This window comes from Dermochelys coriacea, chromosome 19 (assembly GCF_009764565.3).
Source record: "Dermochelys coriacea isolate rDerCor1 chromosome 19, rDerCor1.pri.v4, whole genome shotgun sequence".
Taxonomy (NCBI): Eukaryota; Metazoa; Chordata; order Testudines; family Dermochelyidae; genus Dermochelys; species Dermochelys coriacea.
The window spans coordinates 7,830,788-7,854,178 of NC_050086.2; the positions used below are offsets into that span (position 1 = coordinate 7,830,788).

The 23,391-nt window shown below is 51.6% G+C and overlaps 1 protein-coding gene across 3 annotated transcripts; it reads right to left on the bottom strand.

The window, feature by feature from the left end:
- Positions 1-7,816: 7,816 nt before the first annotated feature.
- Positions 7,817-22,514, bottom strand: HPCAL4 (hippocalcin like 4). Of its 3 annotated transcripts, none has more exons than XR_006278224.1 (5): positions 22,290-22,446; positions 13,098-13,267; positions 11,907-12,122; positions 10,112-10,721; positions 7,817-7,827 (listed from the first exon to the last, which is right to left on the bottom strand). XR_006278224.1 is itself a non-coding variant. In XM_043505983.1 (5 exons), the coding sequence occupies exons 3-5, from the start codon at positions 13,257-13,259 to the stop codon at positions 10,524-10,526; spliced, it is 576 nt and encodes a 191-aa protein (XP_043361918.1). In that variant the 5' UTR covers positions 13,260-13,267; positions 16,640-16,778; positions 22,290-22,439; the 3' UTR covers positions 8,383-10,523. The 3 variants fall into 3 exon arrangements, 2 of the variants coding, with proteins under 2 accessions (XP_043361918.1, XP_038233656.1); XM_043505983.1 differs by lacking the exon at positions 7,817-7,827 and adding an exon at positions 16,640-16,778 and having other exon boundaries at positions 8,383-10,721; positions 22,290-22,439; XM_038377728.2 differs by lacking the exon at positions 7,817-7,827 and having other exon boundaries at positions 8,383-10,721; positions 22,290-22,514.
- Between the last annotated feature and the right edge of the window lie 877 nt (positions 22,515-23,391).

Genomic DNA, 23,391 nt, shown 5'->3' on the forward strand with positions numbered 1-23,391 from the left:
ACCAGAGAGGAACCCCACATCATGAAGCTGGGGGCCAGGGAGAATGATGGAGTTCTTGGCAGTGATGGAGACCTGCCCACCTTTTGATAAACTGATAAATGACAGGTTTAGTCCTGCTGGTGGATTGCAAAGGATTGTATATCACCCAGAGTAGTTGATGCAAAGCTGGTGCTGGGTAAATGTCAGGGAGACTTGAAACCCTGGTGGGAATGGCGTAAGTCTATCATTCTCCAGCAGGCTCCTCGGGGACAAACAGATCCATGGTTTGGCAGCCTGAGATGGAGACACTGCAGTGCACTCAGCAGGATTCACCCACTCTTCCTCCGAGTCCCTGCAGGGGGGACCATTGCTGTGCATTAGTGAATGGAATTATTAATCTTATTCATTAGCTAATAAATCATCTCCCAAGTGGATTCATTTGTGTAACCCAGCCCATCTGAGTGAAGTCAGAGGCCCAACTGTAACTGCTAAAAACACCATTTGGGACAAACTGTAAAAGGAAACCTTTTCCCCTAAATGCAAAGCCCAGAACCCCCTGAATCTGGGCTGCAGAGCAGCAGGAGCTGACCCCCCTCTCGCTGAACACACGATAAAGGAAAGCAGCTTCTGTTCCAACCTTATCTGAAATGGCAAAAGCCCCTTTACTGCAAAACCTGGAACTGATCCACACCCTAACCCGTCCCGGGAGAAGGTCACTGCAAAGGCTCCGCTGAGCTGAACCTTCAGACTAGAGCAGGTCAAAAAAATTCAGACTGAAGTTTTCCATCGGAAAATGCTGTTTTCCTGAAATCAAAACATTTCCCAGGCCCCGTTGACTTTGGCGAACCGTTAGAAAAGTTTCAGAATCAAAGTGACAGTTTGCAGAGTAGCAGCCGTGTTAGTCTGTATTCGCAAAAAGAAAAGGAGTACCTGTGGCACCTTAGAGACTAACAAATTTATTTGAGCATGCATCCGATGAAGAGAGCTGGAGCTCACGAAAGCTTATGCTCAAATAAATTTGTTAGAATCAAAGTGGTGTGTTTCATTTCAACGTCCGCGTTTAAACTATTTATGATTGGATCGGCATTCTATTTATATAATATATAACAATCTATATTATGCTGTAACATTTCATTTCAACAGTCATTTCAAGGTTTCCAAATCAAAATGCTTCCGATTCTTTCCTTCTGTGAATAGTTCAACCTTTTGTCCAGATTTAGGACAAAAATTTCAAAAGGTCAGAATTTTCCACAGGACAGAAATCCCATTTTCTGCCCAGCTCCACTTCAGACCAAGGGAGCCAACAACCTCCCCCTAAACTAAATGATCCTCAAGGTGCTAGATCAAGACCTGTGAATCAACAGTATATGAGTCACTGGCAAGAACAGATCAAAACCAACAAACCAGGCTGTTAGGGACACCTGGATGGCCCAGCAGCCTCATCACAGTGAAACGTGTAGAACTCAAACCAAATACAGAATCAGGGCCCATCCATTAGGGATGGCAACTAAACAACACAAAGCACAACCCTGGCAGGAAGGCACGAGGATGAAGACAACACCCCACCACACAGCAACCTGCTACTGGATCAGGCAAAATGGGCTATGGTGACAAATGGACCCAGAGGATAAGGCCCCCGACCCCATGGGCGGCGCCATGCTGGGTGAATCGTATTTGTCTCTGACAGGGCCCTGAGGGCGTTGGCCTATTTACACTTTGGCAGCCATGAGGAATTTTAGTCAGGACTCCCACTCATGGACTTTGAGTGTAGCAAGGGACTGTTGTCAAGGATCCCATCCTCTTCCCTTAGAATGGGGCACTGTCCTAGCACCAGGACTCACCGTTTCTGCCTGTGAGATGCAACAAGGTCCTTAGATATGTGTTTTGCACAATATTTCATCTAGCAATTAAGGGTTATTTTTCAGAGCTGATTGCCCAGGGGCTAATCAGACCAGCAGGTGCCTGCTCTCTTATTGTTATCTAGAAGCACCAGGGAATGGACAAAACCCAAGACACTGTTGCATCTCATGTTCTAACCGGCACCTAAGGCTGGAGACAATGGTGCTGCACAGGGTGCTGCTGGAGAACATCACTGGCTTCAGAGCTGGCTCCCGTGCTGTGTTCATCCTGAACTGCTTGGAAATCCTCTCTGTGTGTTTGATAACAGTTTGCCCTTGACAAAGGACCCCAGGAAGTGCTTTGCTAGTCTCCATACACAGCAACTACATCGGTGCAGGAGCGGGAGGGTGGCCACTGAGAGAAGAAGCTACTTCACCGTCCCTCCTGGAACAGATCCAGCTATTCCAGGCCAAGGCTTAAGTTACTTCTCTTTCTAATAGCATCTCTGGCTCGTTACCAGGATCAAGGTCTGGGGCTTGCACACAGAATAATACGGTTGTGTGATTTGTACAGTTTCTCCTTCCCCAGACACTTGCAGAGCTACACATGCATGGAAAGTTCAAGGCAACCCCATCCAACTGACCTCATCCCCCGCTACGCTCAGGAGACTATTTTGTTGGGGCAAAGCCTTCAAGTTCCCCTGACCCCATCCCCGACCTGTATTTGTGCCCAAAGCTTTTATAACTGCAGCCCACCCGTGACCCAGACAACTGGCCGGGCGAGGGGACCCACCGTGACCTGCAAGCAGCCTGTTTAGAGCAGCACCGGCCCAGAAAGCAGAGCATGATCACAGTGGATGTCTCCGTAGCCAGGCTAGTCTTTGTCACCTCCATTTGGGGTCCCCTGAGCCTGGGAAGTGACGTGGCAAGTTCCCTGAGCAGAAGGCAAGCTCCCCACCCCCATGGCTTTGGGTATTGCTCTGGGGCTGTCCCCTCAGTTACATCAACTGTTTAGCTTGTCTATGCTACGGTTTTAGAGCAGTCGCCCGCCGTTGACCTAGCTGTGGTGCAGCTCCACCTGGGGGAGCACAGGTGTTTTTACCCGTGTATTGTCTAACTCAGTGATTGTCCTTTGCAGACCCCTAAAAAATTTCAGATGGAGGTGCGGCCCCCTTTGGAAATCTTAGGCATAGTGTGCAGATCCCCAGGGTTCACGCCTCACAGCTTGAAAAACAACTGATCTAACTCACATCTAGGTGACGGTGGGAAAGGCGCCCGAGCCCCATCTACACTAGGGTGGCCAGCTGCGCTACTGCCAGTGCAATAACTGGAGAGTTCCTGAAAAATACCACTGTAGCCCAGGTTTGGCTGTCTCTCTTTTTAGACTGTACACACCCCAGGGCAGCGACTCTCTTTGGGTCTGACCCGCGCCAAGCACCGAGCACTTCTATGGCCTACAGCAGCCGCGGATCCTCAGCCCCTCTCAGGATCAGGCCCTTTGTCGCCCAGCCCCGCACACGCTGTTGGAACTGAGTGAGAAAGGACAGCGGCAGTCAAGGGAGAGTGGGGTTTGCCAAGTCATCCTGCCTCAGCGCCTCAAAGCGTGGCTGAGCACCCGCACTGCGGGGAACCCTGTGGGCACTTTGCTGCTGAAGACATGCCAGGACCCTTTTTTAAAAAAAAAATTAAAAGTCTTTTAAAATGCTAATACAACAAGAGTTCCCTAGCAACTGGGGCTCAGCCGTTATCTTAACAAGTATGTGATGGGGGTGTGTGGGAATGTGGGAAAGAAGAGATCAAAACAGAAGGAAGAATGAGGCAGCCAAGGGAAGGAGACTGAAAAGAAGGAGGGGAAAAAAGGGGGGGGGACTGCAGAGCATGGGGATGGCTCACCAATGAGCAATGGAGTCTTCCCCCACCCCCACTCATAGCTATTTATAGCATAGCCGTGCCTAGGAGTCCCAGGTAGAGTCTGGGCCCTGCTGTGCTAGGTGCTGTACATACAAGAGCACTGTTCTCCAGCCCAGGTTAGCAATGACTGATTGCTGGTACCGTACAGTGGAAGGCTAATAGCCCCCATGGGAGATGAATTTGCTGGGTCTCCATCCAGTTCCCAGGGGCCCAAGGACAACCAGCCCACTCCTAGCAAGCTCAGCAGAACGCCCGTGCTGAGGCCCTTCTTGCCTTGTGGGGGGGAAGATGACGACGAGACTGGCACCGTCTCTGGCCCCAGAGCTGTCTGTCTGACAACTCCCATGAGCCCTAAATTCATTGCAAGCTAAAAACCGGAGGCGGAGGAGAGCGAAAGGGAATGACCCAGCGAGAAGCTGGCCCAGCCTGAGAGGAGTGGGCTGCAGCTGCCTGGCAGCGGGTCTCAAAGCTCCCTCTGTGCCCGGGTGTTCCACTACCCTCTAGTGGAACGAGAGCCCCACGCGCAGGTCCTGTGACTGAGCAGCAAACGACAGAGGGGTTCCTTCCACGGGAGCGGGGGGTATTAAAACATGCCGGTCCCATCAGAAGGCTCAGTGCGTTTGCCCCCGGCGCCTTCGGTCCTTGCTGCGGGTTTGTGTTTTCTTTCAGGAAGAAAGCACCGTTAAGTGGTTAGAGCAGGGAATCAGGGCTGCTGGGGGGGGGGTTGCATCCCAGCTCTGCCACTGACTCCCTGCTTCACCTCAGGCAAGGCCGTTAACCTCTCTGGGCCTCCGTTTTGTCATGTGTGAAATGGGGCTGATACTCACCTACCTCCCAGAGGCGGGGGTGAGGCTTCCACCACTCCCAACAGCTCAGTCATCCCCTTTGGTAGATATTTTGAGCCAGGTCTTGCTAGCCCCACACTAGTGGCAACCTGCTGGGGCTCCTTTGGCAGTCTTGGATCTGTTATAACTGCTGAGCAAAATGAGCAGAGCAGCATGGGCCCTTCAGTGGTGTCTTGGGCTGCAGTCAGCCCTGTCTCCGATCACATCGGCATCCATCATCAATTCCTTGTGACCAGAAACGTAGGAGTGCACGTCTGCTTGCCCTTCATTTGACCTTGCCTGTTGTGGTCGCCACTCCCCCTTTATAATAGACAACTGCTGTCTCCCATAAGAATTACATTCCCTCCCTCCTCTAAAGTAATTCGCACCCAGTTTTGGGGGTGGGCAGCAGGGACCCTTTGCCCCGGCCCTTCTTTTACAGGGAAAGTCAGTGAAAGGAGCAAGGCCAGGACTGGAAAACAAGCCAGGTTCTCCTCTGCACGACACCGTTGCGGTTCCTTATCCCTGCCGGCTCCCTCGAGCCGTGTGCATGGCTGGAGCGCCACTGAGGCGGGGTGAAGAGGCAGGAGCTAAAGCCATAGCAAACTGGAACCGCACCTGCATTTGGCCACATGGGAAAACTGACCCAAATAGCTACTGGGGAATAGGCAACTTGCAGTAGCTCCTTGCGTGGATGCTCTCTATCCCTGAATAAAGGGGATTTTATTCCACAATGATTACTCTGCTTTGGAACACTAATTATTCCAGAATCAAGTGACTTTTTTTTTCTCCAGTGTAGAGTGTCTACACAGGGAGCTATTCTGGAATAGCTGTTTCAGGGATTGTCTACACAGAGAAATTGACTGGGAGAGGGATAGGGCATGGGAAGTCAAGGTACAGGCCTGGACCCACATCAGACTGTAAAAGCTTGAGGGCAGGGGCGCTCTCACCCTGTGCTAGGTACTCTACAAACACAATGGGACTCCATCCTCAGGTGGTCCCTAGGCTTTACTGTAATAATCATCTCAGGGAACCAAGCCAACGACTACTCTTAGGCTCTCTGTCTCCGCTATTGTGCCAGGGGGTATACATGAGTGGAGGAACTACATCTGCCTAAGTCTTTGCTACGTAAGAAGACCCTGGCATCTGAAACAAAATATGGAGGTGGTAGTGGTACCGGTACCCTGGCTTCTTGGACTAACTGGTTATAAGAGGTCATCAAAATATCTCCCAGCTGGAGGATGCTGCACCATCCCCTCAGAACAAGGGATTTAGGGACATGTCTGGTCCTATCACTGCTCACACAGAGCAAGCTGGGAAGAACAAATACAAAATGCAAGAATTTTCACACAGGGCTCCAGGCTTGTTATTGCATCTCCTCATTTTCTAGGATCTTCAGCTTGGGAAGGGGATTCCTTGTTGATTAATAGAAAAAGCAAGAGCCAGGGGCAAGTACAGTCCAAGGGCTGCTTGCATGGTTTGCTCAGGATAACCTAGAGCTTGCATCACATTCCAGACCTACACAGCTTCCTTTTTGGGTGATGGAGCAGTGCAAAGCTGAGCCCAGGTGCTGACTTTAATCATATAAACAACTTTGTGATAATTTGGTACAAGCTGTACCCGTTGTGAACATGGCATATGAACATGTGGGTGACACTCGGGAGGGGTGGGGGTTGCAAGCTGCCAGGAGAGCTCTTGGTGCTGTGAAGTGTGGGTGCCTCTGGGAGCTAAGGCAATATCCAGCATTAATAATGGTCTATACATAATCAAGGTGCAGCTCTGGGACAGTTCTACCAGCAGTGCTCACACAAATGGGAGCAGAGCAGAGGTGACATGCAGAGGAAATGCTGATCAAGTGGTGGGTTCTAGGCCCAGCTCTGCCACTGATTCATGCTCTGGTTTTAGGCAACTCCCACGCTCTGTGTTTCACTTCATACAATTAAAACATCAAGAACAGACTATATGACTGAGGCAATGGTGCTACAGCAAGGCACAGTCTGCATTCCATTCAAAAGCTCAGAGACCTTATTTTAAAAGTTTATTCCCTCCCCGTGTCTCAGATGCTCTGCTCATTTTTCCTTTCAGGAATTTAATAGGTGACCAAGTGGCCTTTGGGCCATCACTATCCCTCTCCCGGACACTCTGCTCTAGTGAGCTCTGCAGGAAAGCAGGCTAAGGGGAACCCTAGGCATTGTTCCACAAGAGCTCCAGGCTGGGCCACCAGCCCCCTGCAACTGGCCAAGAAACTGGTGCTTCCACTCCAGCTGGGGCAACTGCCCTGAGCCAGAACCAAGCAGCTCCAGGTTCTACACATCCTTCCCCCCCTTCAGAAGGGCTGACAGAATGGGCTTTGCACAGGGGTAAGCTATGGAATATGAATTCCTACCCTGTCCAGGCACTCCACCCCCCCCCCCCCAGCATCTGCAGAGATGCACAGCAACCCAGAGCTACAGTGATGTTAACAGCCCCTGCACCCACCTCACCTCCCCACCCTGAGGGCTTGAGTAGTGGCTCTATGAATTTTGGGTTCTTTGGCTACAGCCCAGCCCTTAATTGTTAATCATGTTGATTACAGTAGGGCCTGAGGGGCCCTTGGGGCTAGGTGCACTCCCCCTGCTCAGGGGATCAGGCCTCTCAGGAGCATGCCCTGAAGCAGCTAGTGCCCCAAAAGTCTCTTTAGGGAGAAGTACACAGCTATAAAGGACCCATGGGCCAGCACAGCAAAGGCTGGAGGTCACGGGGCTCAGGTTCTTGGGGCTAAACATTGCCATGTAGACATTTGGGCTTGGGCCTGGACTCTAGGACCCCCCCCCCCGGGATGGGCCTCAGAGCCCAGACTCCAGCCCAAGCTCAAAAATGTCTACACTGCAATGTAGAGCCCCAAAGCCTGAGCCTGTGTAAATGGCCCTGAGCTCTGACCCTCAGTGCAGTGTGTTTTTATAGACATCCCCTTTGGGGAATAGGCTCTATGCCCACTGTGCACATAGAGCAAGGGGCAGGATCTGGCCCTACATTTGGCTTTGTAGCAGGCAGGACTCTGCCAGAGAGTGGAAATCAGGTTCATCCACAGCCAAGCAAAGCCAGGATGCTGCTTTGGTGGGGACAGAGAAAACGCTGGAGCCTTGGGGAGGGTGAATTTTTACCAGAGTTTTCAGGGAGCATTTCAACCCCCACATTCAGGGTACCCACATATGGAACACCAAAAAACCAACCAACTGGGTGAGGTTGCCTGAGGCAAGAGAGACTGTTTCCCCCTTCACTCAGCTGCCATGGACCTTGCTCACAGGGTGGGGCGAGCTCAGTGTTATTCCCAGGCCAGGATGTGCAGGTCCTCAGGGTATCCGAGGAGCCCTGTGACCCAAGTCAGCAGATGCTGATCATGGTGTGTTGTGTGGTTCTCCCCCCCCCCCACCTCCTCTCCCCCTGCCCCATTAGATGAGTTTTGGGGAGCTGGCAGGGGGTGTCTAGCAAGAAATCTCTCGCTGCCCACCTCCCTCCCTTGGTGGAAGGTAAGAAGTCTCACCTCAGTTATTTCCTCACCTCATGCCTGTAGCTGGCTGCAGCTCCCCGGGGGCTAGAAGAGCCCAGCAAGGATTCTAGGAGGAGTCACGTAACATCCTGGGGCTGGCCCTTTCCACAGATCCTTCATCAGCCTCACTCCAGGTGGAACGGCCCGTGGCAGGAATGGGCAACAGGCTGGAGCCAGTGCAGTGGTTGGAATTTTGTCAACCACTGAGAGAGCCACAGGGGAAACCAAGTGGACATTGGTGATTATTGCAGCAGGTGGTTACGCTGCCCTGGCATTACCAATAACTGCGCTGTGGAAACCCTTGTGGGACACATTTTATTTTTCAGTTAAAAAAATATATAAACCACTCCACGGCTTCCTAACAGTTATTACAATAATCAAAACCACAATGAGCAGACTAGATACACATCTGTGAACAAACAACTGTCCTGGGGTTGGAGAAAGGCTGAGGAGGGGAGATGCAGTTAAAAAGGTCTCATTAAATCACTCCCAGGCCCTCAAACCTACTCTGTGAAGCACAGCATGCCTGGTGCAACCCTCTGGCTGGATAGGTCCTTTTGGAGACCACCACTACCTGATTCCAGCTAGTCAGCTGTTCCCCAGGTCACTCCCACAACCTGCCACTGTGTCTCTGCCCTCCACCACCAACCCCCTGCCTGTGGAGATCTTCTCCCTGGAGAAGAGACTCATCACAATTCACCCCATCACACCTGTGCTGTTGTCCCCCAGCTTCAGACAGCCCCTTCTATCTTCCCCCTCACTTTATACCCTCTCCAGATGGGATGCTGCTGCTGAGAGGCAACACCGCCACCCAGCTGCAAAGGTCATGCAAGTGCTGAGCAATGCCTGGCACTCTGGCCTGCACTGTGGGTTGTCCCTCCCCCCCTGCTGTGCTTGGGAGCAGAAGCAACACCCAGGACTCAAAAACAGAAAAATCGAGTCAGTCTCTTCCAACTAAGCTAGACTGGCCTAAGACTCTTCCTGACCTGAGGAGATTAAGGAAGAAGATACCCACCTCTAGCAATGCTACCAGTGGGCAGAATCTCTGTATTCCACCCACAGCAGAGGTCTAAAGCCTGTACTTACCATTAATGACAAGCCCACCCCACCCAAATCACAAGGAATTTGCTTCCACGAACCTGCACTAACATTTGTAGTGTGTGTTCATGTGAACAGTGAGATGTCTACTCAGCTCTGGCCTCCCTCGGACCCAAGAGCAATTTGAACACGGGACCAGCCCCAACATGCCAGGGCAACAGGAAAAGGGACCCTTGAGATTAGATGAGCAATGGCTTGATTTCAGGGCTGCCTTTGACAGGAGCATACCGTATCAATAGCTCCTTCCGTAGCCCACTGAGAATGCCTGAATTCAATGGTTGCTTTGATTTCTGGTTGGCCTGGGGAACAGAGGGGGCAGTTTAAATACAGATTAATTTCGAGATGGAGGGGTGCATGAAAATGCATTTGAACCCAAAAGCTGCTGGCTCTGCGATGCCACTTGTTAGCCAGACAGAACGCAGCATTCTGGGATTTTACAGCTAGACCATATGGAAAGAAGCAGCAGAAATCTGTTATTTCTAAATGTCTCACAATGCTGCAAGTGCCTCATCTATGGGAGCCCTGCAACCCATGCTGGCTGAAGCGAAAGGAGAGGCCAAAAGATGGCTGCTGGAGAGGAGGAGGAGACTGCAGGACAGCAACTCTATTGTGAGGCTAAGGATTGGGGCCCAGGGCACTGAGCTTGGGAGCTATTCTGTCAGGGCCCAGTTCTGGCTAGTTCAATTTGGGGCTCCATGGACTGGGTATGTCATGTGGGAGAGAAGAGACGGTCAGGACTGGCAGCAAGGGGCACTACAACAGTCTAGTTTGGGGCATCACCAGGAATCAGGTTCAAGGGGGTGGGGGAGAAATTTGCTGGTTTCAAATAATCCCTGACAGGATAGCCCAGTGGGGGCTGTAGGAACTGGAACTAGGGATAAAAGCAGCATTTTGGGGGAGCCAGAAGGCTTGATGTTGGTTATGGGGTGAACAGTCTACTTCAGGGCTCTGGAGTGGGGTGGGGAGAAATTTAAATACTGAGGAGGCTTAAACTGGTATTGGGGGCTAGGTGGGGAAAGAGCAGTGAGCTCCTGGCAGCGTGATCCCAGGATGGATCAATAGGGGATGGGCTGTGGGGTTGAACACACTCCAGAGATTTTTGTGGAGAGGGATTGTTTGGGGGGTTCTAATGTGGCTCAGGCAGTCCCTTCGGGGGGTGGGGGGCTCGGGGAGTGGAATGTAGGTGAGAAAGTAGAAGGCTGCAAGCAGAACAAACTCTGCCCCAGGCAGCTGAGTGCACAGCTCTGGGAAGCAGGGGCTGGGTGCAAGGTTCTGGGGAGGGCGGTAACCAGTATGCTGGGGCACGCGGCCTTGGGCAGTCCAGCTGGAATCTGCGGGGAAAGGCTATTTCTGCATGTCGCACTGCAGGAGGAGGACAATAGAGGGGTCGCTCTTGGCAGCTTCCTTGAACTCCTCCAGGGTGATCTGGTCATCCTTGTCCTTGTCCATCTTGGTGAAGATCTTGTCAACCCGCTGCTGGGGTGTCAACCCATCCTGGTTCATTCTCATCATGATGACTGTCCCCACCATCTTGTAAATAGCCTGAGGCATGAAGGACAGAGGGAAGAGGGGTGAAGTGAAGAGGGCCCCTTCTGCACAGCAGTAACACCATGCTAGCAGGGGCAGGGCTGAGTAGGTCCACACAGCAAGTGAAGGGTGGTTGGAGCACAGACAGGAGTACCTATGCTAGCTTTAATCCAGCTAGCAAGAGTAACAATAGCATGGCACAGGGAGGCATGGGCTTGTATTGGATTGCAAACCCATGCCTCCACAGCCATGCTAACTGGATTAAAGGCTAGGCCTACCTGTGCTACAAACCACCCCTTCACCTGAAGCCCTGCCTGCCCACCTACTTGAATGGCCCCCACCCATGCTGCTGCAGCTTCACTGCTGCTGTTCCTTGAGCTAGTTTTGATCTAGCGCAGGTGGGTGGACACATGCTGCAGTCACACCTTACTGACTGCAGTGTAGGGACACCCCCCTGGCTATGTCTATGGCTGCACCTGCAGCCATGGGTAACTTCCAGCTTGAGTAGCTACACCCACATTAGCTTGAACTGAGCTAGTGCGCTTTAAAATTATATACATGTCATGCAAGTACATACTGGGGACAGGTGTGATGGTATCAGGTGGCAACCCTGTACCACCACCCATATAGCCATGGTTACAGAGCTATTTTGTAGTGTGCTAGTGCAGGTAGATCTACCTTTGCCAAAAGTTAGACCCTAGTCTGCAGTGTAGACATATGGCAGCAGGGGAGAAGAGACTGGTGGGTGAGTGATTGTGGGCCAAATGGTCTGCTGATGTCACCTGGTACCAGTCTGATCAGCACAGAGCTGCAGTTAACACTGGCAGATCTGGCCTGGCATGCCTTCAGGGCCCAGTCTGCACCTGAAGCAGGGCATTCATTGCCAGAGTATGGGGACTGTTCTTGGGAGGGATGTAGGAAGGTCAGAGCAGCCTGGAGGGGAGGGCTAATGCTCTGGGGAATATGGATTTATCACTAGGGGCCCAGGAGTGTTTATTACCTACAGTTCAGGGCATACTGGAGTTGCTTTTGAGTTTGAACACTCATGAGCTGCAATTTTTTGAAGGGGCTTCTATTCTAGTTGCTTGGTCCTGCTCTCCAGCCTCCCATCAGTGCTGGGGCAAATGATCAGAATGAGCCCACTGCAGTGTCTTTTACCCCACTGTCTTCAGAGACAGAGAGGCCAGTGCATTCCAATACCTCAATTATTTCTAGCATCTCCAAGCGGGTTATCTTCCCGTCTCCATCTAGGTCATACATCTCAAAGGCCCAGTTCAGCTTCTGCTCAAAGCTTCCCCTGGAGGTGACCGACAGGGCACAGATGAACTCCCGGAAGTCGATCGTCCCATCACTGTTCTTATCAAATGTGCGGAAGGCGTGCTGAGCAAACTTGGAAGCATCTCCATATGGGAAAAACTGCAGGGCGAGAAGAGGCTAGTAAAAGATCTAGAGAGATAGAGGACCTGCAGTGCAAGGGAACATATGGGATTTGTTGCTGCTTAGAGACATATACAGAATCTGTATTTCTAGTAGAGAGAGATAATAGCTGGGGGGAAGGAGTAAGATTTGGACCTATTTGATTCTAGGCACAAATCTGTGAAGGCCTGGCCAAACCAAGAACTTGAGGACTTCTTTAGCCCCCATCACTATGGTAAGTTTGAGTAGCAACTGTTTTAGTCTGTATCTGCAAAAAGAACTGGAGTACTTGTGACACCTTAGAGACTAAAATTTGAGCATAAGCTTTTGTGAGCTACAGCTGACTTAATCGGATGTATGCCACTATGGTAAGAGGCTTATCTAAATTTTAAGGGAATCTGAATTCTAAATATGGCCACTTTTTATCACTGTAGAGAAAGGGGTGTGGAAAGACACCTGGGCAATCACATACTTCAGGAAATGAATTCAGGGCATGTCTCAGCCTGCAGATAGAGGGTAGCAAAGAAGTTTTAGGGGCAAGGAGTTATGATCTTGCTCTGACTGGACTTGGAACAATCAAATATTCTGTAGCTTAGAGCACAGTCAGGGGTTCTGTGGCTCCAGCCCAGGATCCTGCTAGCAGAGGGAGAGACTAGATCTTTGCAACAACAATCCATCCCTCAGGCTCTGCTGAGCCAGCCATGACCAGCAGCAAGTCCCAATTTCATCCTAACCATAAAACTCAGAGGTCAGGGCCCAGACAGCACTAGCAGTGAAGGGGCAGTTCAGTGGTGCTCTGGACCTCTAGTTGGTCTAACACTACTGTTTGCTTTGCTGTCACCCAGGTTAGTTAGTGGTCTCAGCTAGTTACCAAACACAGCCTTTTAAACAGCCTTAGCCCCATGTCTCCTGGCAGCTTACTCACCGCCTTCCCCTATCCACCCAACACTGACCATCTTCTTCCCTCCCCTGTACCTTGATGTAGAGCTGCTGGAATTCATCCAGGTTGAGGATGCCAGTGGGACAGTCCTTCAGGAAGCCCTTGTACCACTGCTTTAGCTCTTGCTCACTGAACTCTGTGCTTCTCACCAGGTCATCCAGCATCTCGGGGGCCAGCTTACTGTTGTGTTTTCCCATCACGGACTCTGGAAAGATCAGCACAGTTCTTAGATGCTGAAGTGCTGACTGTGTTGGGGAGAGGGCTGAGACTGGCATTCTTGGGCTCCCTTCCCAACTCTGCCACTGACATGTCTCTTCATTCCTGTTCCCTCTCTGCAAAGTGAGGGTTGTCATGCTGACCAGCCTCATGGATGTGTATGGGAGGGTTTGCAAGTTAAGCTTGGTACAGAGCACTGGCATTGTCAAAGGTCCTGGAAGCATCAAGTATCAATATTGCCAATGTTTCAGAGGAGAAACTACTGGAAAAGCCAGTGACTGATGAATGCGACTCACAAGCCACCTCTCACACAGATCAAAGCCCTGAGAAGATCTGCCTGCCCTCCCCACCGCTCGGTGGGGTTGTTTGCAGCTTGGATGTTTCCATACTAACCATGCCTCTTTGGGCCTTATGCTACTACAAGTGTTGCTGGTTTTGTGACTAGGGCCACCCTGGCTCCTACAGAGGAGAGGCTAGACAGCTGATCCCAGAAGTGCCATCCGATCTCACTCACTAAGTCTTGTCTAGACACCATGAGACCTTGGCCAACATCTCACCCGCCAGTCATTGGTGCCTGCCCTCATGGCCAGTAAAACCTCAGCACCCAGTGACTGTCTCATGGCACCTGCCACAGCGCAAGATAGGCTTTAGGAGCAGCTGAGAGGCTCACAATATTTGACTCCTGCTGGAGTCACAAGGACATTAAGAATCTTCTTGTTCAGAGCTTTTCTGAGGATGATGATTTCACAGGCCCCCGAAAGCAACACGACTGGGTGGAATTTTGAGGACATGTCTTGCTGCTGGGGACCCTTTTCCTCTTCCCCATGGCTGTTGAGGGCAAAACCGGCCACCATGTGGCAAGAACACCCTCCCTCTAGCTGGAAGAGAGCAGGGCACCTTAATGCCATGCGCTCTGGCACACACCTCTGGAGTCAGGAAGGCATCAGATCTGCCCAGTAAGGAAGCCTCCAGCAATCATCCAACACTGTTGGTTTTAACAGTGCTAGAAGGTCTCTTGGCCAAGAAAGCCAGCTTTCCCCCAGTGCTGGGGCAAGGCCAGAATGCCTATGGGGGGGAGCAGGAGCAGGGGAGGGGTGGCTGGTGGTAGCTGCAGCAGCAAAGGGGGGGGTCTTTCCATAAAAAGGCTTCAAAAGAAGGAGCGAGCCAAAGCTGTGAAGTCAGAGCATTTGGTGGTCTGTGCTATGAAGGGTTAAATAAATTAGTATTCCTAGAGAAAATGAAAGGGGTGGGGCAGAGTCCAGGGGAGCCCTTGTCAGTGTTCTGGGGGTGGTGTCACCCCCAACTTTGAGGCAGGACAAGGCAAGGAGGGAGAAGAGGATGTTCTTGGAACAGTCTCACCTGTGAGGTTCCCATTCAGGATGGAGTCGGCAACAGTGTGACCTTGCACACTACTCTTTTGGGTTTACTGTGAGACTCCTGATATTTGAGGTTGAATTTGAAGCCCTGGTGCCTGCAGTCCTGCGCATACAGAAGGATCTCTGCTTTTTACGTTTTTTAAAAGTACATTTTTAGCCCTCATGGATGCAGAGGGAGAGCTTGAAGAAAAGTGTCACATAAATTTAGCCCAAGAAGCTCGGAACCAAGAAGGCAAAGAAACAGAAGCCCAACACCAAAAATAAACTAGAGAAAAGTCATGTGGTTTTTTTTTTTGTTTAAAAGACAAAAATGTGATTTTTGAATGTTTGGGGTTGGCAATCCTGAGCTCTCCCCCCCATTATGTTGCTCAGCCAGACCAACCCACCTTTTAGTCTGAAAAAGTGTGCACTTGGGCCACATCTAAAGAATTCCAGATAATGGTGTTGCCAGCACTGACCTAGGGAGGAATTTGAGACATCTCCCCACCCAGAACACACCCTCCTTCTCCACATAAGGCTGGCTGCTTTTTCCTCCTGAAGCAAGTGTCAATAGACTAGATCCAGAGGGAAGGACTCGGGGAAACAGAGAGCTGCAGCAAAATATCCAAGTAGCCATAGATAATAATCTGGTGCTGTTTGCTGTAGTCAAAGCAGGGAGGCAGGATTTCTGACTTCTATTCATGACTCTGCATTGCTCTCCAAGCTCAGGCAAGTCACAGGTCAGCCTTCGTGCCTCAGTTTCCCCATCTATAGAACAGCTGTTATACCTCTCCAAGAGAAGCACTGTTAGTCTTAATGAGTGCCTGGAAAATGCTTTGAGATTCTTATATTAGAGGTGCAATAGAAGGTCAAAGTATTTACTGCTTGATGAATTCCTGAGTGGGGAACCTGTGTCTAATGAATTCCAGCCAGGGGTACTAACCCCCCTGTGGGCGGTTTTCTAGGGAGCAAAGGAGAGGGTACAGGTGCGCCAGAGAGGTCATTCCTAGCACAACCACCTCAGACATAGGTCCCAAGGCACAGCCCAAGACTTTCAATTCTAAAGCAAAAAGAAAAGGAGTACTTGTGGTGCCTTAGAGACTAACATTTGAGCATCAGCTTTCGTGAGCTACAGCTCACTTCATCGGATGCATACTTGAGCAAAAAGGGAGTAAATCTATGAACAAGTAGCAGTAGTAAGCCTTCATCCCTCATGCACCAACCAGCAGAGGGTGACACCGTTTAGCAAGTGTGTTACACTAGGCTGCAGTATTGTGGAGGTCAGGATTTCAAAGGTGTGTTGGGGCAGCTCCGACATTCACCTTTCTGTGTTCCTTTCAGTCAGCCCTTTATAAAATAGCATGTGCTTTCAGGCAGCTCCTTCCATCCCCAGGCTCTCCCACAGCACTACAGAGAAGCTAAATACTGGCTAGTCAGGGACTTCCTAGGCAAAGAAAGAATCTGCACAGCTTTCAGCAACTGCTCCCACACAGCCTGGGTCATTATTTGCAGTCTAATCGAATGGCAGATGGTTGGCCAGGAGGACACTGGTGTTACCTTGTATGCTCAAAAAAATTAGATGTTTAAATTCACCAGGAGACAGACCAGAACGGACAAGCCCAGATCTCAGTTTGGTGCATCTTCCAAAATATGGCACTTTAAGTGCAAGTGATTTACAGACATCTGCTATGGCACTCCTCTGTCTCCCCAGCCAGCTTCCCCCTCTATGCCTGCCTCTTCCTGTACTGTCCTGGGTTTCCCAGGACATCTTGTTCCTTGCCCCAAGATAAGCTAGAGACAAGTCTCAAAATGCTCACAAAAAGAGGATGCTCCTTCCTAGCAGACCTCAGCAGCTAAACTCTTTCCTGCTTCTCTGTGCCATTGGCATTTCCAAGCCCAAGTCTTGAAACCTGCAACTGTCTACAGAAGTGAATGAGCTGATAAATGCCCCAGTGCAATCAGAAGTTTTGCCATTGATTCAAGTGAAGATCAGAGGCGGAGCCAACCTTGTTTGGGATCACAGGCCAGTTGTCTAGTCTCTTGGTATGGAAGTTAATTTCTGTGTCCTGGATACAGTGCAGTCAGGCATGCAGGAAGAGCACTCGCCCTATAAGTGGAGCTGGCTGGCGGAGGGACCATCCCACCCTGCACAAGAGAAGGTGTGTCAGGAATCTAGTCCCCTGCTGCAGTGTTCTCCTCCAGTGATTCTCGGTGTTGAGTAATTGGAGACAAACGTAGGAGTCTAGATCTGCTAGTTTAACCTTCAGAGAGGTCAGGGCCTGGGAGTGATGTCACTGGGTCCTTTGATTTCTGATGTCCCCCCAGTATGGTACAGGGGTTGCCCCATTGCTGAATAAGAGGACCACCTCCCAATTACACTCGGCCAAGTTCACCCACTATCTCACATCAACTGCTGCCTAGCTCAACCCACTCACTCTGCTTTGCATGGTGCAGAACAGCTGGAGGGGGAGAAGCAGGCTCCTGGAAGAGCGCAAGCTCTACCCAGCCCTTGTCTTGGAATCACCCCTTGAACCTCAGCAGGTTTCTCAGCAGAGGTGGATTTTGCTCCAATGCATGTGGGCCAGGGGTTGAGTTGGGTGGGGGGGCGGTGTCTGAAGAGAAGGGATTTTATTATGGGACTCTATGGCACCATCTGGTAACAGAAGGCAGAACACCAGCAACTGTGTGCTTGCTACGGACATTTCATCTTCAAGCTCAGAGCCAATCCCAGAGAGTTGCTGGTTGAAATGAGATGTGGGTTAGTGACAGGTAGGGACCCAGTCATGACACCATATGATGCAGATTCCCTCATCTCCTCGGGGGGGGGGGGGGGGAGGAGAAGAGCAGCTCTCCCTCAGGGCCTAAATGCACCAAGCCACCCAGTTACTGCTCTCCCCACTCTGCAGGTGGAGTTTTGGGTTCGTATCCTGCCTGGTGCCCCGCTCTTGATCTTTACTGCATAAATGGGCTAGAACGATATCACATCCTTGGAGCTCTTGCTCAGCAATGGGCATTTGGCTTAGACAAAGCAGAAGGATCTCCAAGCAGAGTTTGGACATTTCAAGAACCCCTGTTTAGAGATTCCAAGCTTTGCTTTCCTGGAGCCCCCCCAACCCCCTTCAAGCCTGGCAACTGATGGCCCCCACCCTGCCACACCCCAGAATAGCTGCAACCAATCTCACAAATGGCACTCAACTCAATCCTTCTCAGCATCCCTGAGCCAAGTGCCTTGACTGCCACAGACATCAATGGGAGCTGAGGATAATCATGAAGGACCTGGCCTTGCCCTAGCTTGGGTCTTTTCTGTCTATTTCCCCTCCTGATTTTTGGGGGGCTGCTCCCTCAGTGACTCCCCTCCTGCAACTTCATCCACTGCAGAAGCAACACATTTGCCTCTTCCCAGATACACACAATGGAAGGGCATGTCAATGCAGCTTCCCCCACCCCAAAAAAACAAAACCACACCTCTACACCCTCCCTCCCCCCACTGGACTGTCTCCAGGCCCAACTGGGGCAGACACTGCCCAAATTCCTGGTCTCTGACATCCCTGCCCAGGCAAGCATAGGAAGGCGCAGCTGCGAGGGGATGGAGGCCACCCCCTTCACTCCCCTTCCCCCAGGTCTGTCCCTGCCCCCCTTCAGCATGAGCACAAACAAATAATCTCCGCATTACTCTGGTACACATAGGAGCTGGTGCTGAGGAGGTTGCCATGGCGACAGCTCCGCTGTGAGAGATGGTTGCCAACAGTAGCAGCATCCCCAAAGCTACCAGCCAACTCTTCCCCCTGTGCCTTTTACTTCCACAGACCTTTGCACTTCAGCCAAAACACACAAGATTAATCATTCTCTTTGGAGCAAGAAGGGGCGGAGGGGAAGAATCATGGCTAGTGGTCCCAACTGGGAGGTCAAAGCAAAATCAGGATCCCTCTACATCCCTCACCAGGGCTTGTCCCTGGAGACTTGAAGTAGAGCATCTGGCTTTTGAGATCTTTGGGTCCCTCATGTAAAGCAGTCTGCACCTTTCGCTTCAGGGCTACCTGCCCCCATATTTTAAAGGGGCAGATCCTTTGGTCCTGATGAATGAGATCAAAATGCTGCAATTCTTGATCTCAGCCACTCCATCAGCAGTGTCAGAGGGAACAAAAGAGTCCATGCCAAGGGGAAGCTCCCTGTGTCCCCCTCCCCACCCCACTCTTATGCCAAGACTCAACCTGAGAAGTTCAAAGCAGGAAAATGTGCGAGTCCCTGCTGCATGCTCAGACTTGTCTTCCTAAAGACCTGCATAACAATCTCAGAGTCCAGTGCCATTTCACGGGAGGGCAGGGGTGGTGTGTGTGTCACAGCCACTGCCATGGGGAGTGTATCTGTTCTCCAGAAAGCCTAATGAGCCTGCAGACCTGGATCTGGGAAACCTAACAGTGTCACACGTGCTAAACAGGACTGGCCTGGGCCAGTACCACTTGGATGGGAGATCTCCCAGGAACAGCAGAGTGCAGGATGTGCTGTTGAGGATTCTTCCAAGCCAAAACTGGTCATGTATCCCAGCTTGGTGCTGCTACTGGGAGAGATGCCACCTTTCACATGCTGTTTGCAAAACAAAGTTCCAATTCCTTGTTACTATTAAAGACCATGTTTCTTGGGGTGGAAAGGAGATGTGGGGAGGGGTGAAGAGATCAGTGTTAAACTCATGCCCTGGCTGAAACTGGACTTGGGTCAATTCCTTTCTTCCTACTTCTAGTTCTTCCTGCAGTGCTAATTGAGAGCAATGGCCAGAGCACAAGTCTGGAGCCAGGAACACTGCAGTGCTAGTTCTAGCCATGTGGCGTTGAGCAAGTCACATCACCTCTCCATACCTCCCAATTCCCCCATCTGCAAAATGGGAAGATGCTTACCTGTCTCAGTTTTCCTTCTAAACTGTGGTGCAATTATGCTGTTTCACAATAGCTGTGCTCCACCCCAGAAGTGGCTGCATTTCAGCGGCCAAGTGACAGGATCTCAAGCTACAGCCAGTAAATCAGTTTTCGCCTGCAGAATGCTGTGGGCTGAAAGATGTGGTGCGAGTGTATTTGCTAGACACTGGAAGCCAAAGCACAAGAGTTATTCTCTTGGACTTGCATGGTGCATGGCAATTCTCCGTTTTCCATCTTGCTGCAGAGATGTATTATGTCAGAGAAAGGCCTTAGATACAGCTATTCTGTCCCCCCAGCCCCTCTGATTGTGGGACTCAGATGGTCTCCTGGAGTTCCCCCTTCCTTCTGTTTAGTGGGACCGTGTCCCTCTGCAGATCACCACAAGTTCTGGATTGATTCTAGGTACAGGCAGCTCTGCTACTGAGAGAGAATTAACCCTCTTGCCCCTAAAGCAGTCAGGATTTTCCTGGTGCAAGAATCATTGCTATGAACAAAGGCAGAAGAATTGCTGGGCAGGTGGGTTCAAAGTAAGGGAGATGGCTGGGCTTGAGGGATTCCCTCTAGTGTGCAGAGACAGGAAGGACAATCCTTCCCAGTAGATGCACAGCAGGTTCCCATGTCAGCTGGAGTGGGTACACTTTGCATAAGAACAGTGAGTCCTGTTTGAGAAATGCTGCAGGGTACAGGTGGTATTTGCATGGTCACTATTCAGCAGGAGCTGAGCCAGCACTCGGAGCAGCAGAAAGAGGTGACAGGAGATTGCAGCATGCGATCAGCCTTGTGGATTTGGGCAGGCAGGAAGATATTTCATGTATAGGTCTGTCAGGAGTGCAACACACCTGTATATGTAATATATACAGCCAGGTTACATACACAAAGAATGTGTATGTTCAAGTTGTGCACTCATATCCATGGTGTGCACAGAGGGGAGTGTACAAGTGCTGTGAGTGTGGGTGTACACACAAGATGGGAGTGTGTAGAGAAGGGACAGTAAAGCCATATTTCTGAGGCTGCCATTTGATGCCATCTAGTTCATGCTTCATGAGTAATTTTAAGAGCCAGGGAATAAAAAGGGCATCCCAGGCTGGAATAATTCCATTTTGTCCAGAGAAGGGGAGTGAACCCCAGAGGCAGGAAATTACATCTTGATCACTGGAACAAGGGATTAACTGGAGACATTCATGGTTGCCTGTGGGACTGTGCAAGATGAAAGGAGCTGTAGAATTTTTTATCGTGTCCCCACTCAAGCTGCTGCACAAACAGTTAAAAAACCATAGCAACAGACTGATGCAAGACATTGTTTGTGTGCCATGTACGTTCCATTGTGGGGACAGTCTGCCTGGTGCGTGTGCACACATTGGCACTGTGCGTGCCTAGACACACACATTACACCGTGTGCAATCCAAAGATGCAGGCACATGGTTGAGTTTGGAAAGGGCTCCTCCATTCCACGAGCTGGAGCGTGTGTTACATTGTTCGTTCTGTCATGCAATGGCACTTTCTGAAGGTTCTCCGAGATAAGGAGAACCCACCCCACATGCCTCCAGAGTTCAGATTGGTGAAAAGATAATCTCGATGAAACAAATCTCCCTGTGACCAGCTGCCTGCATGCTCCTCATGGTACTTGCTGCAGGCAGCGAGGAATAGGGAAAACAAAAAAACCGTGGCAAGTACCCTGGTGGGTTGAAACCCTGGGGAGCTGGCTTGTTGTTGTGACCAAACATGGGGCTCTGGATTTCAGAGACTTTTTTGGAGACACTGGCTTCCAGAATAGCAATGCCACCACTTACATGGGCCAGTTACAATACCTCTTATTGAGATCCCCTCCCAAGCCAGGGCTTTCCCACCAGCAATGACAAGATGGCTGCTTTTATGGTTGGGGGAGAGAATCTAAAGCTTTGGTACATAGAGGAACTAACTAGCACATGCACACAATGCTAGTGTATGTGCAGGAATGACCCCCTTACTGCCCCCATAGAATAAAGCATAAATTAAAACAACCCTTACAGTACCTCCCCCTAGCCCACATCCACTTGTAAAAATCACACTGCTGGGATCTGCAGCTCAACACTGTCCTAGTGGGAGGCAAACAAAGGGATGGGGGTAGAGAGGGGTGTCTGTGCACCTGTCTCTCCAAAGATCTTAAGGGTCTTTGACTGAGGTTGGGTTTGGAGGCTCCCCTGGGCTTATTGCAGAACAACCCCTCCTGAGAGCCAGCCCATACTCCTCCTCCTGCCCATCTGCCATTTCCCAAAGGAAGGGCTCCCCATGGCTGCCAGCCATGCTGGGATTTTAGATCAGGTGCTGCACTCACTAAACCCACTGCCAGAGCAGTGGGAAACTTTACAGAAGGAGCAGCAAGAGTTCTGGGTTGATGCCAGCATGGGGCAAACTGAGATGGAGCCTATAGGGCACATTAGGCAAGGAACCAGACACACCCCCCCCCCCTTTGCAATAGATGCTACAAGTACAACACCTGGCTGGGACCAGCTCCTGCGGTGCCCCAGACACAGCTCGCTCAGCAAGGGGCTCCGAGTCAGAAGAGTGGGGTGAGCAGAGCAGGCCCCACGACAGGGCCAGCTGGCTGAGCAGACCCACAGCTCCCCACCCGCCACTTTAATTGCAACACACCGTGCGATCAGCAGCTATTGCTGAACCTCCATGTTATTTCTAGCAAACCCCCCTTTGGTCCCCCAAACCCACAAGGGCTAGAGGAGCATGTCTCACGCTCCCAGGTGCCTCTTACCTTGGAGGGGGGCTTGGAAGCAGGTGAAGCTGCCGTTGTCTCTGTGGCCCAGCGAGGGGTCAGCCCCAGTGCGGCGTCTCAGGAGACGGGGGGACGCTTCCTGCCCATGCACTCAGGAGAGCCCGGCTGTCCCCCACCTGATCTGCCGGCGGGCGGCTCCTCCTCCCCTCTTGTATCAGTATGTGCCCCGCCCCGCTCAGAAGGGAGGCGCCGGATTGGTTCCGCCGGCAGGCTGATTGGGAGAGGCGGGTGTCCGTCAGCAGAGCCTGCTACAGGTGGGGCTCGGAACATGCTCCCGGGCTGCCTGTCTGCTGGGCTGAACCGTGCCCGCTTTGCTGGGGGGGGGGGGGGGCGCTGAGAAGGGGGGGGAGTTTGCTCCCGGCTTAACAGGGGGTGGCCTGTGCTCTGTCTTCTCCCGGATAAGGGCCTGGTGGGACTGGGAGAGATGCAGGGTATTATAGGGAGACAAGGGGGGGGGGCTGGGGGGATACTTTTCATTAGACCAACTTCTGGGGGGAGAGAGGCGAGCTTTCGAGCCCACCCCGGGGCTCTTCTGCAGCTGGTTCCTGCCAGCGACACCACACCCGGGTAGTTGTTCCCCAACCCCCCCCCACCCCGCCCCACTGCAACATCCCATGCCACCCAGGGCTGCCCCAAAGCGCTGCCGTGCTGCAGAGGGGGGAGCAGGCGTCTCCCCGGCTCTGCCCCGGGAGGGGGGGGGCGCCGACATTCTGTCCGATCTGCTCGCCTTGGCGCTCTCCTGGCCTTGGTGAGTCGCGGCGCTTCCCTCACCTCGGCCTGCAGTCCAGGTACATGGCAGTAAATAATCCAAGGAGGGGCTGACACGGAGCCCACCTTTGGCCCTACTTACAGGCAGCTCCTTATATCAAGTCACTGAGCCTTGCTAGCCCGATAGATGGCTGAACTTCATTGATCATTGCTGTCCATGTGCCCAAAGGCCTGTCCCCTCATGCACTGGGTTCAGCATAAAGCCTGCGATGGAGGCTCAGGGGTGGTGCCCCAGAGTCCTGGCCAGGGGTCTAGTGGGGAATGTGCAACAATAAACGTAACTCCTGCTTATTTGCTGGCACAGCCCTCATCC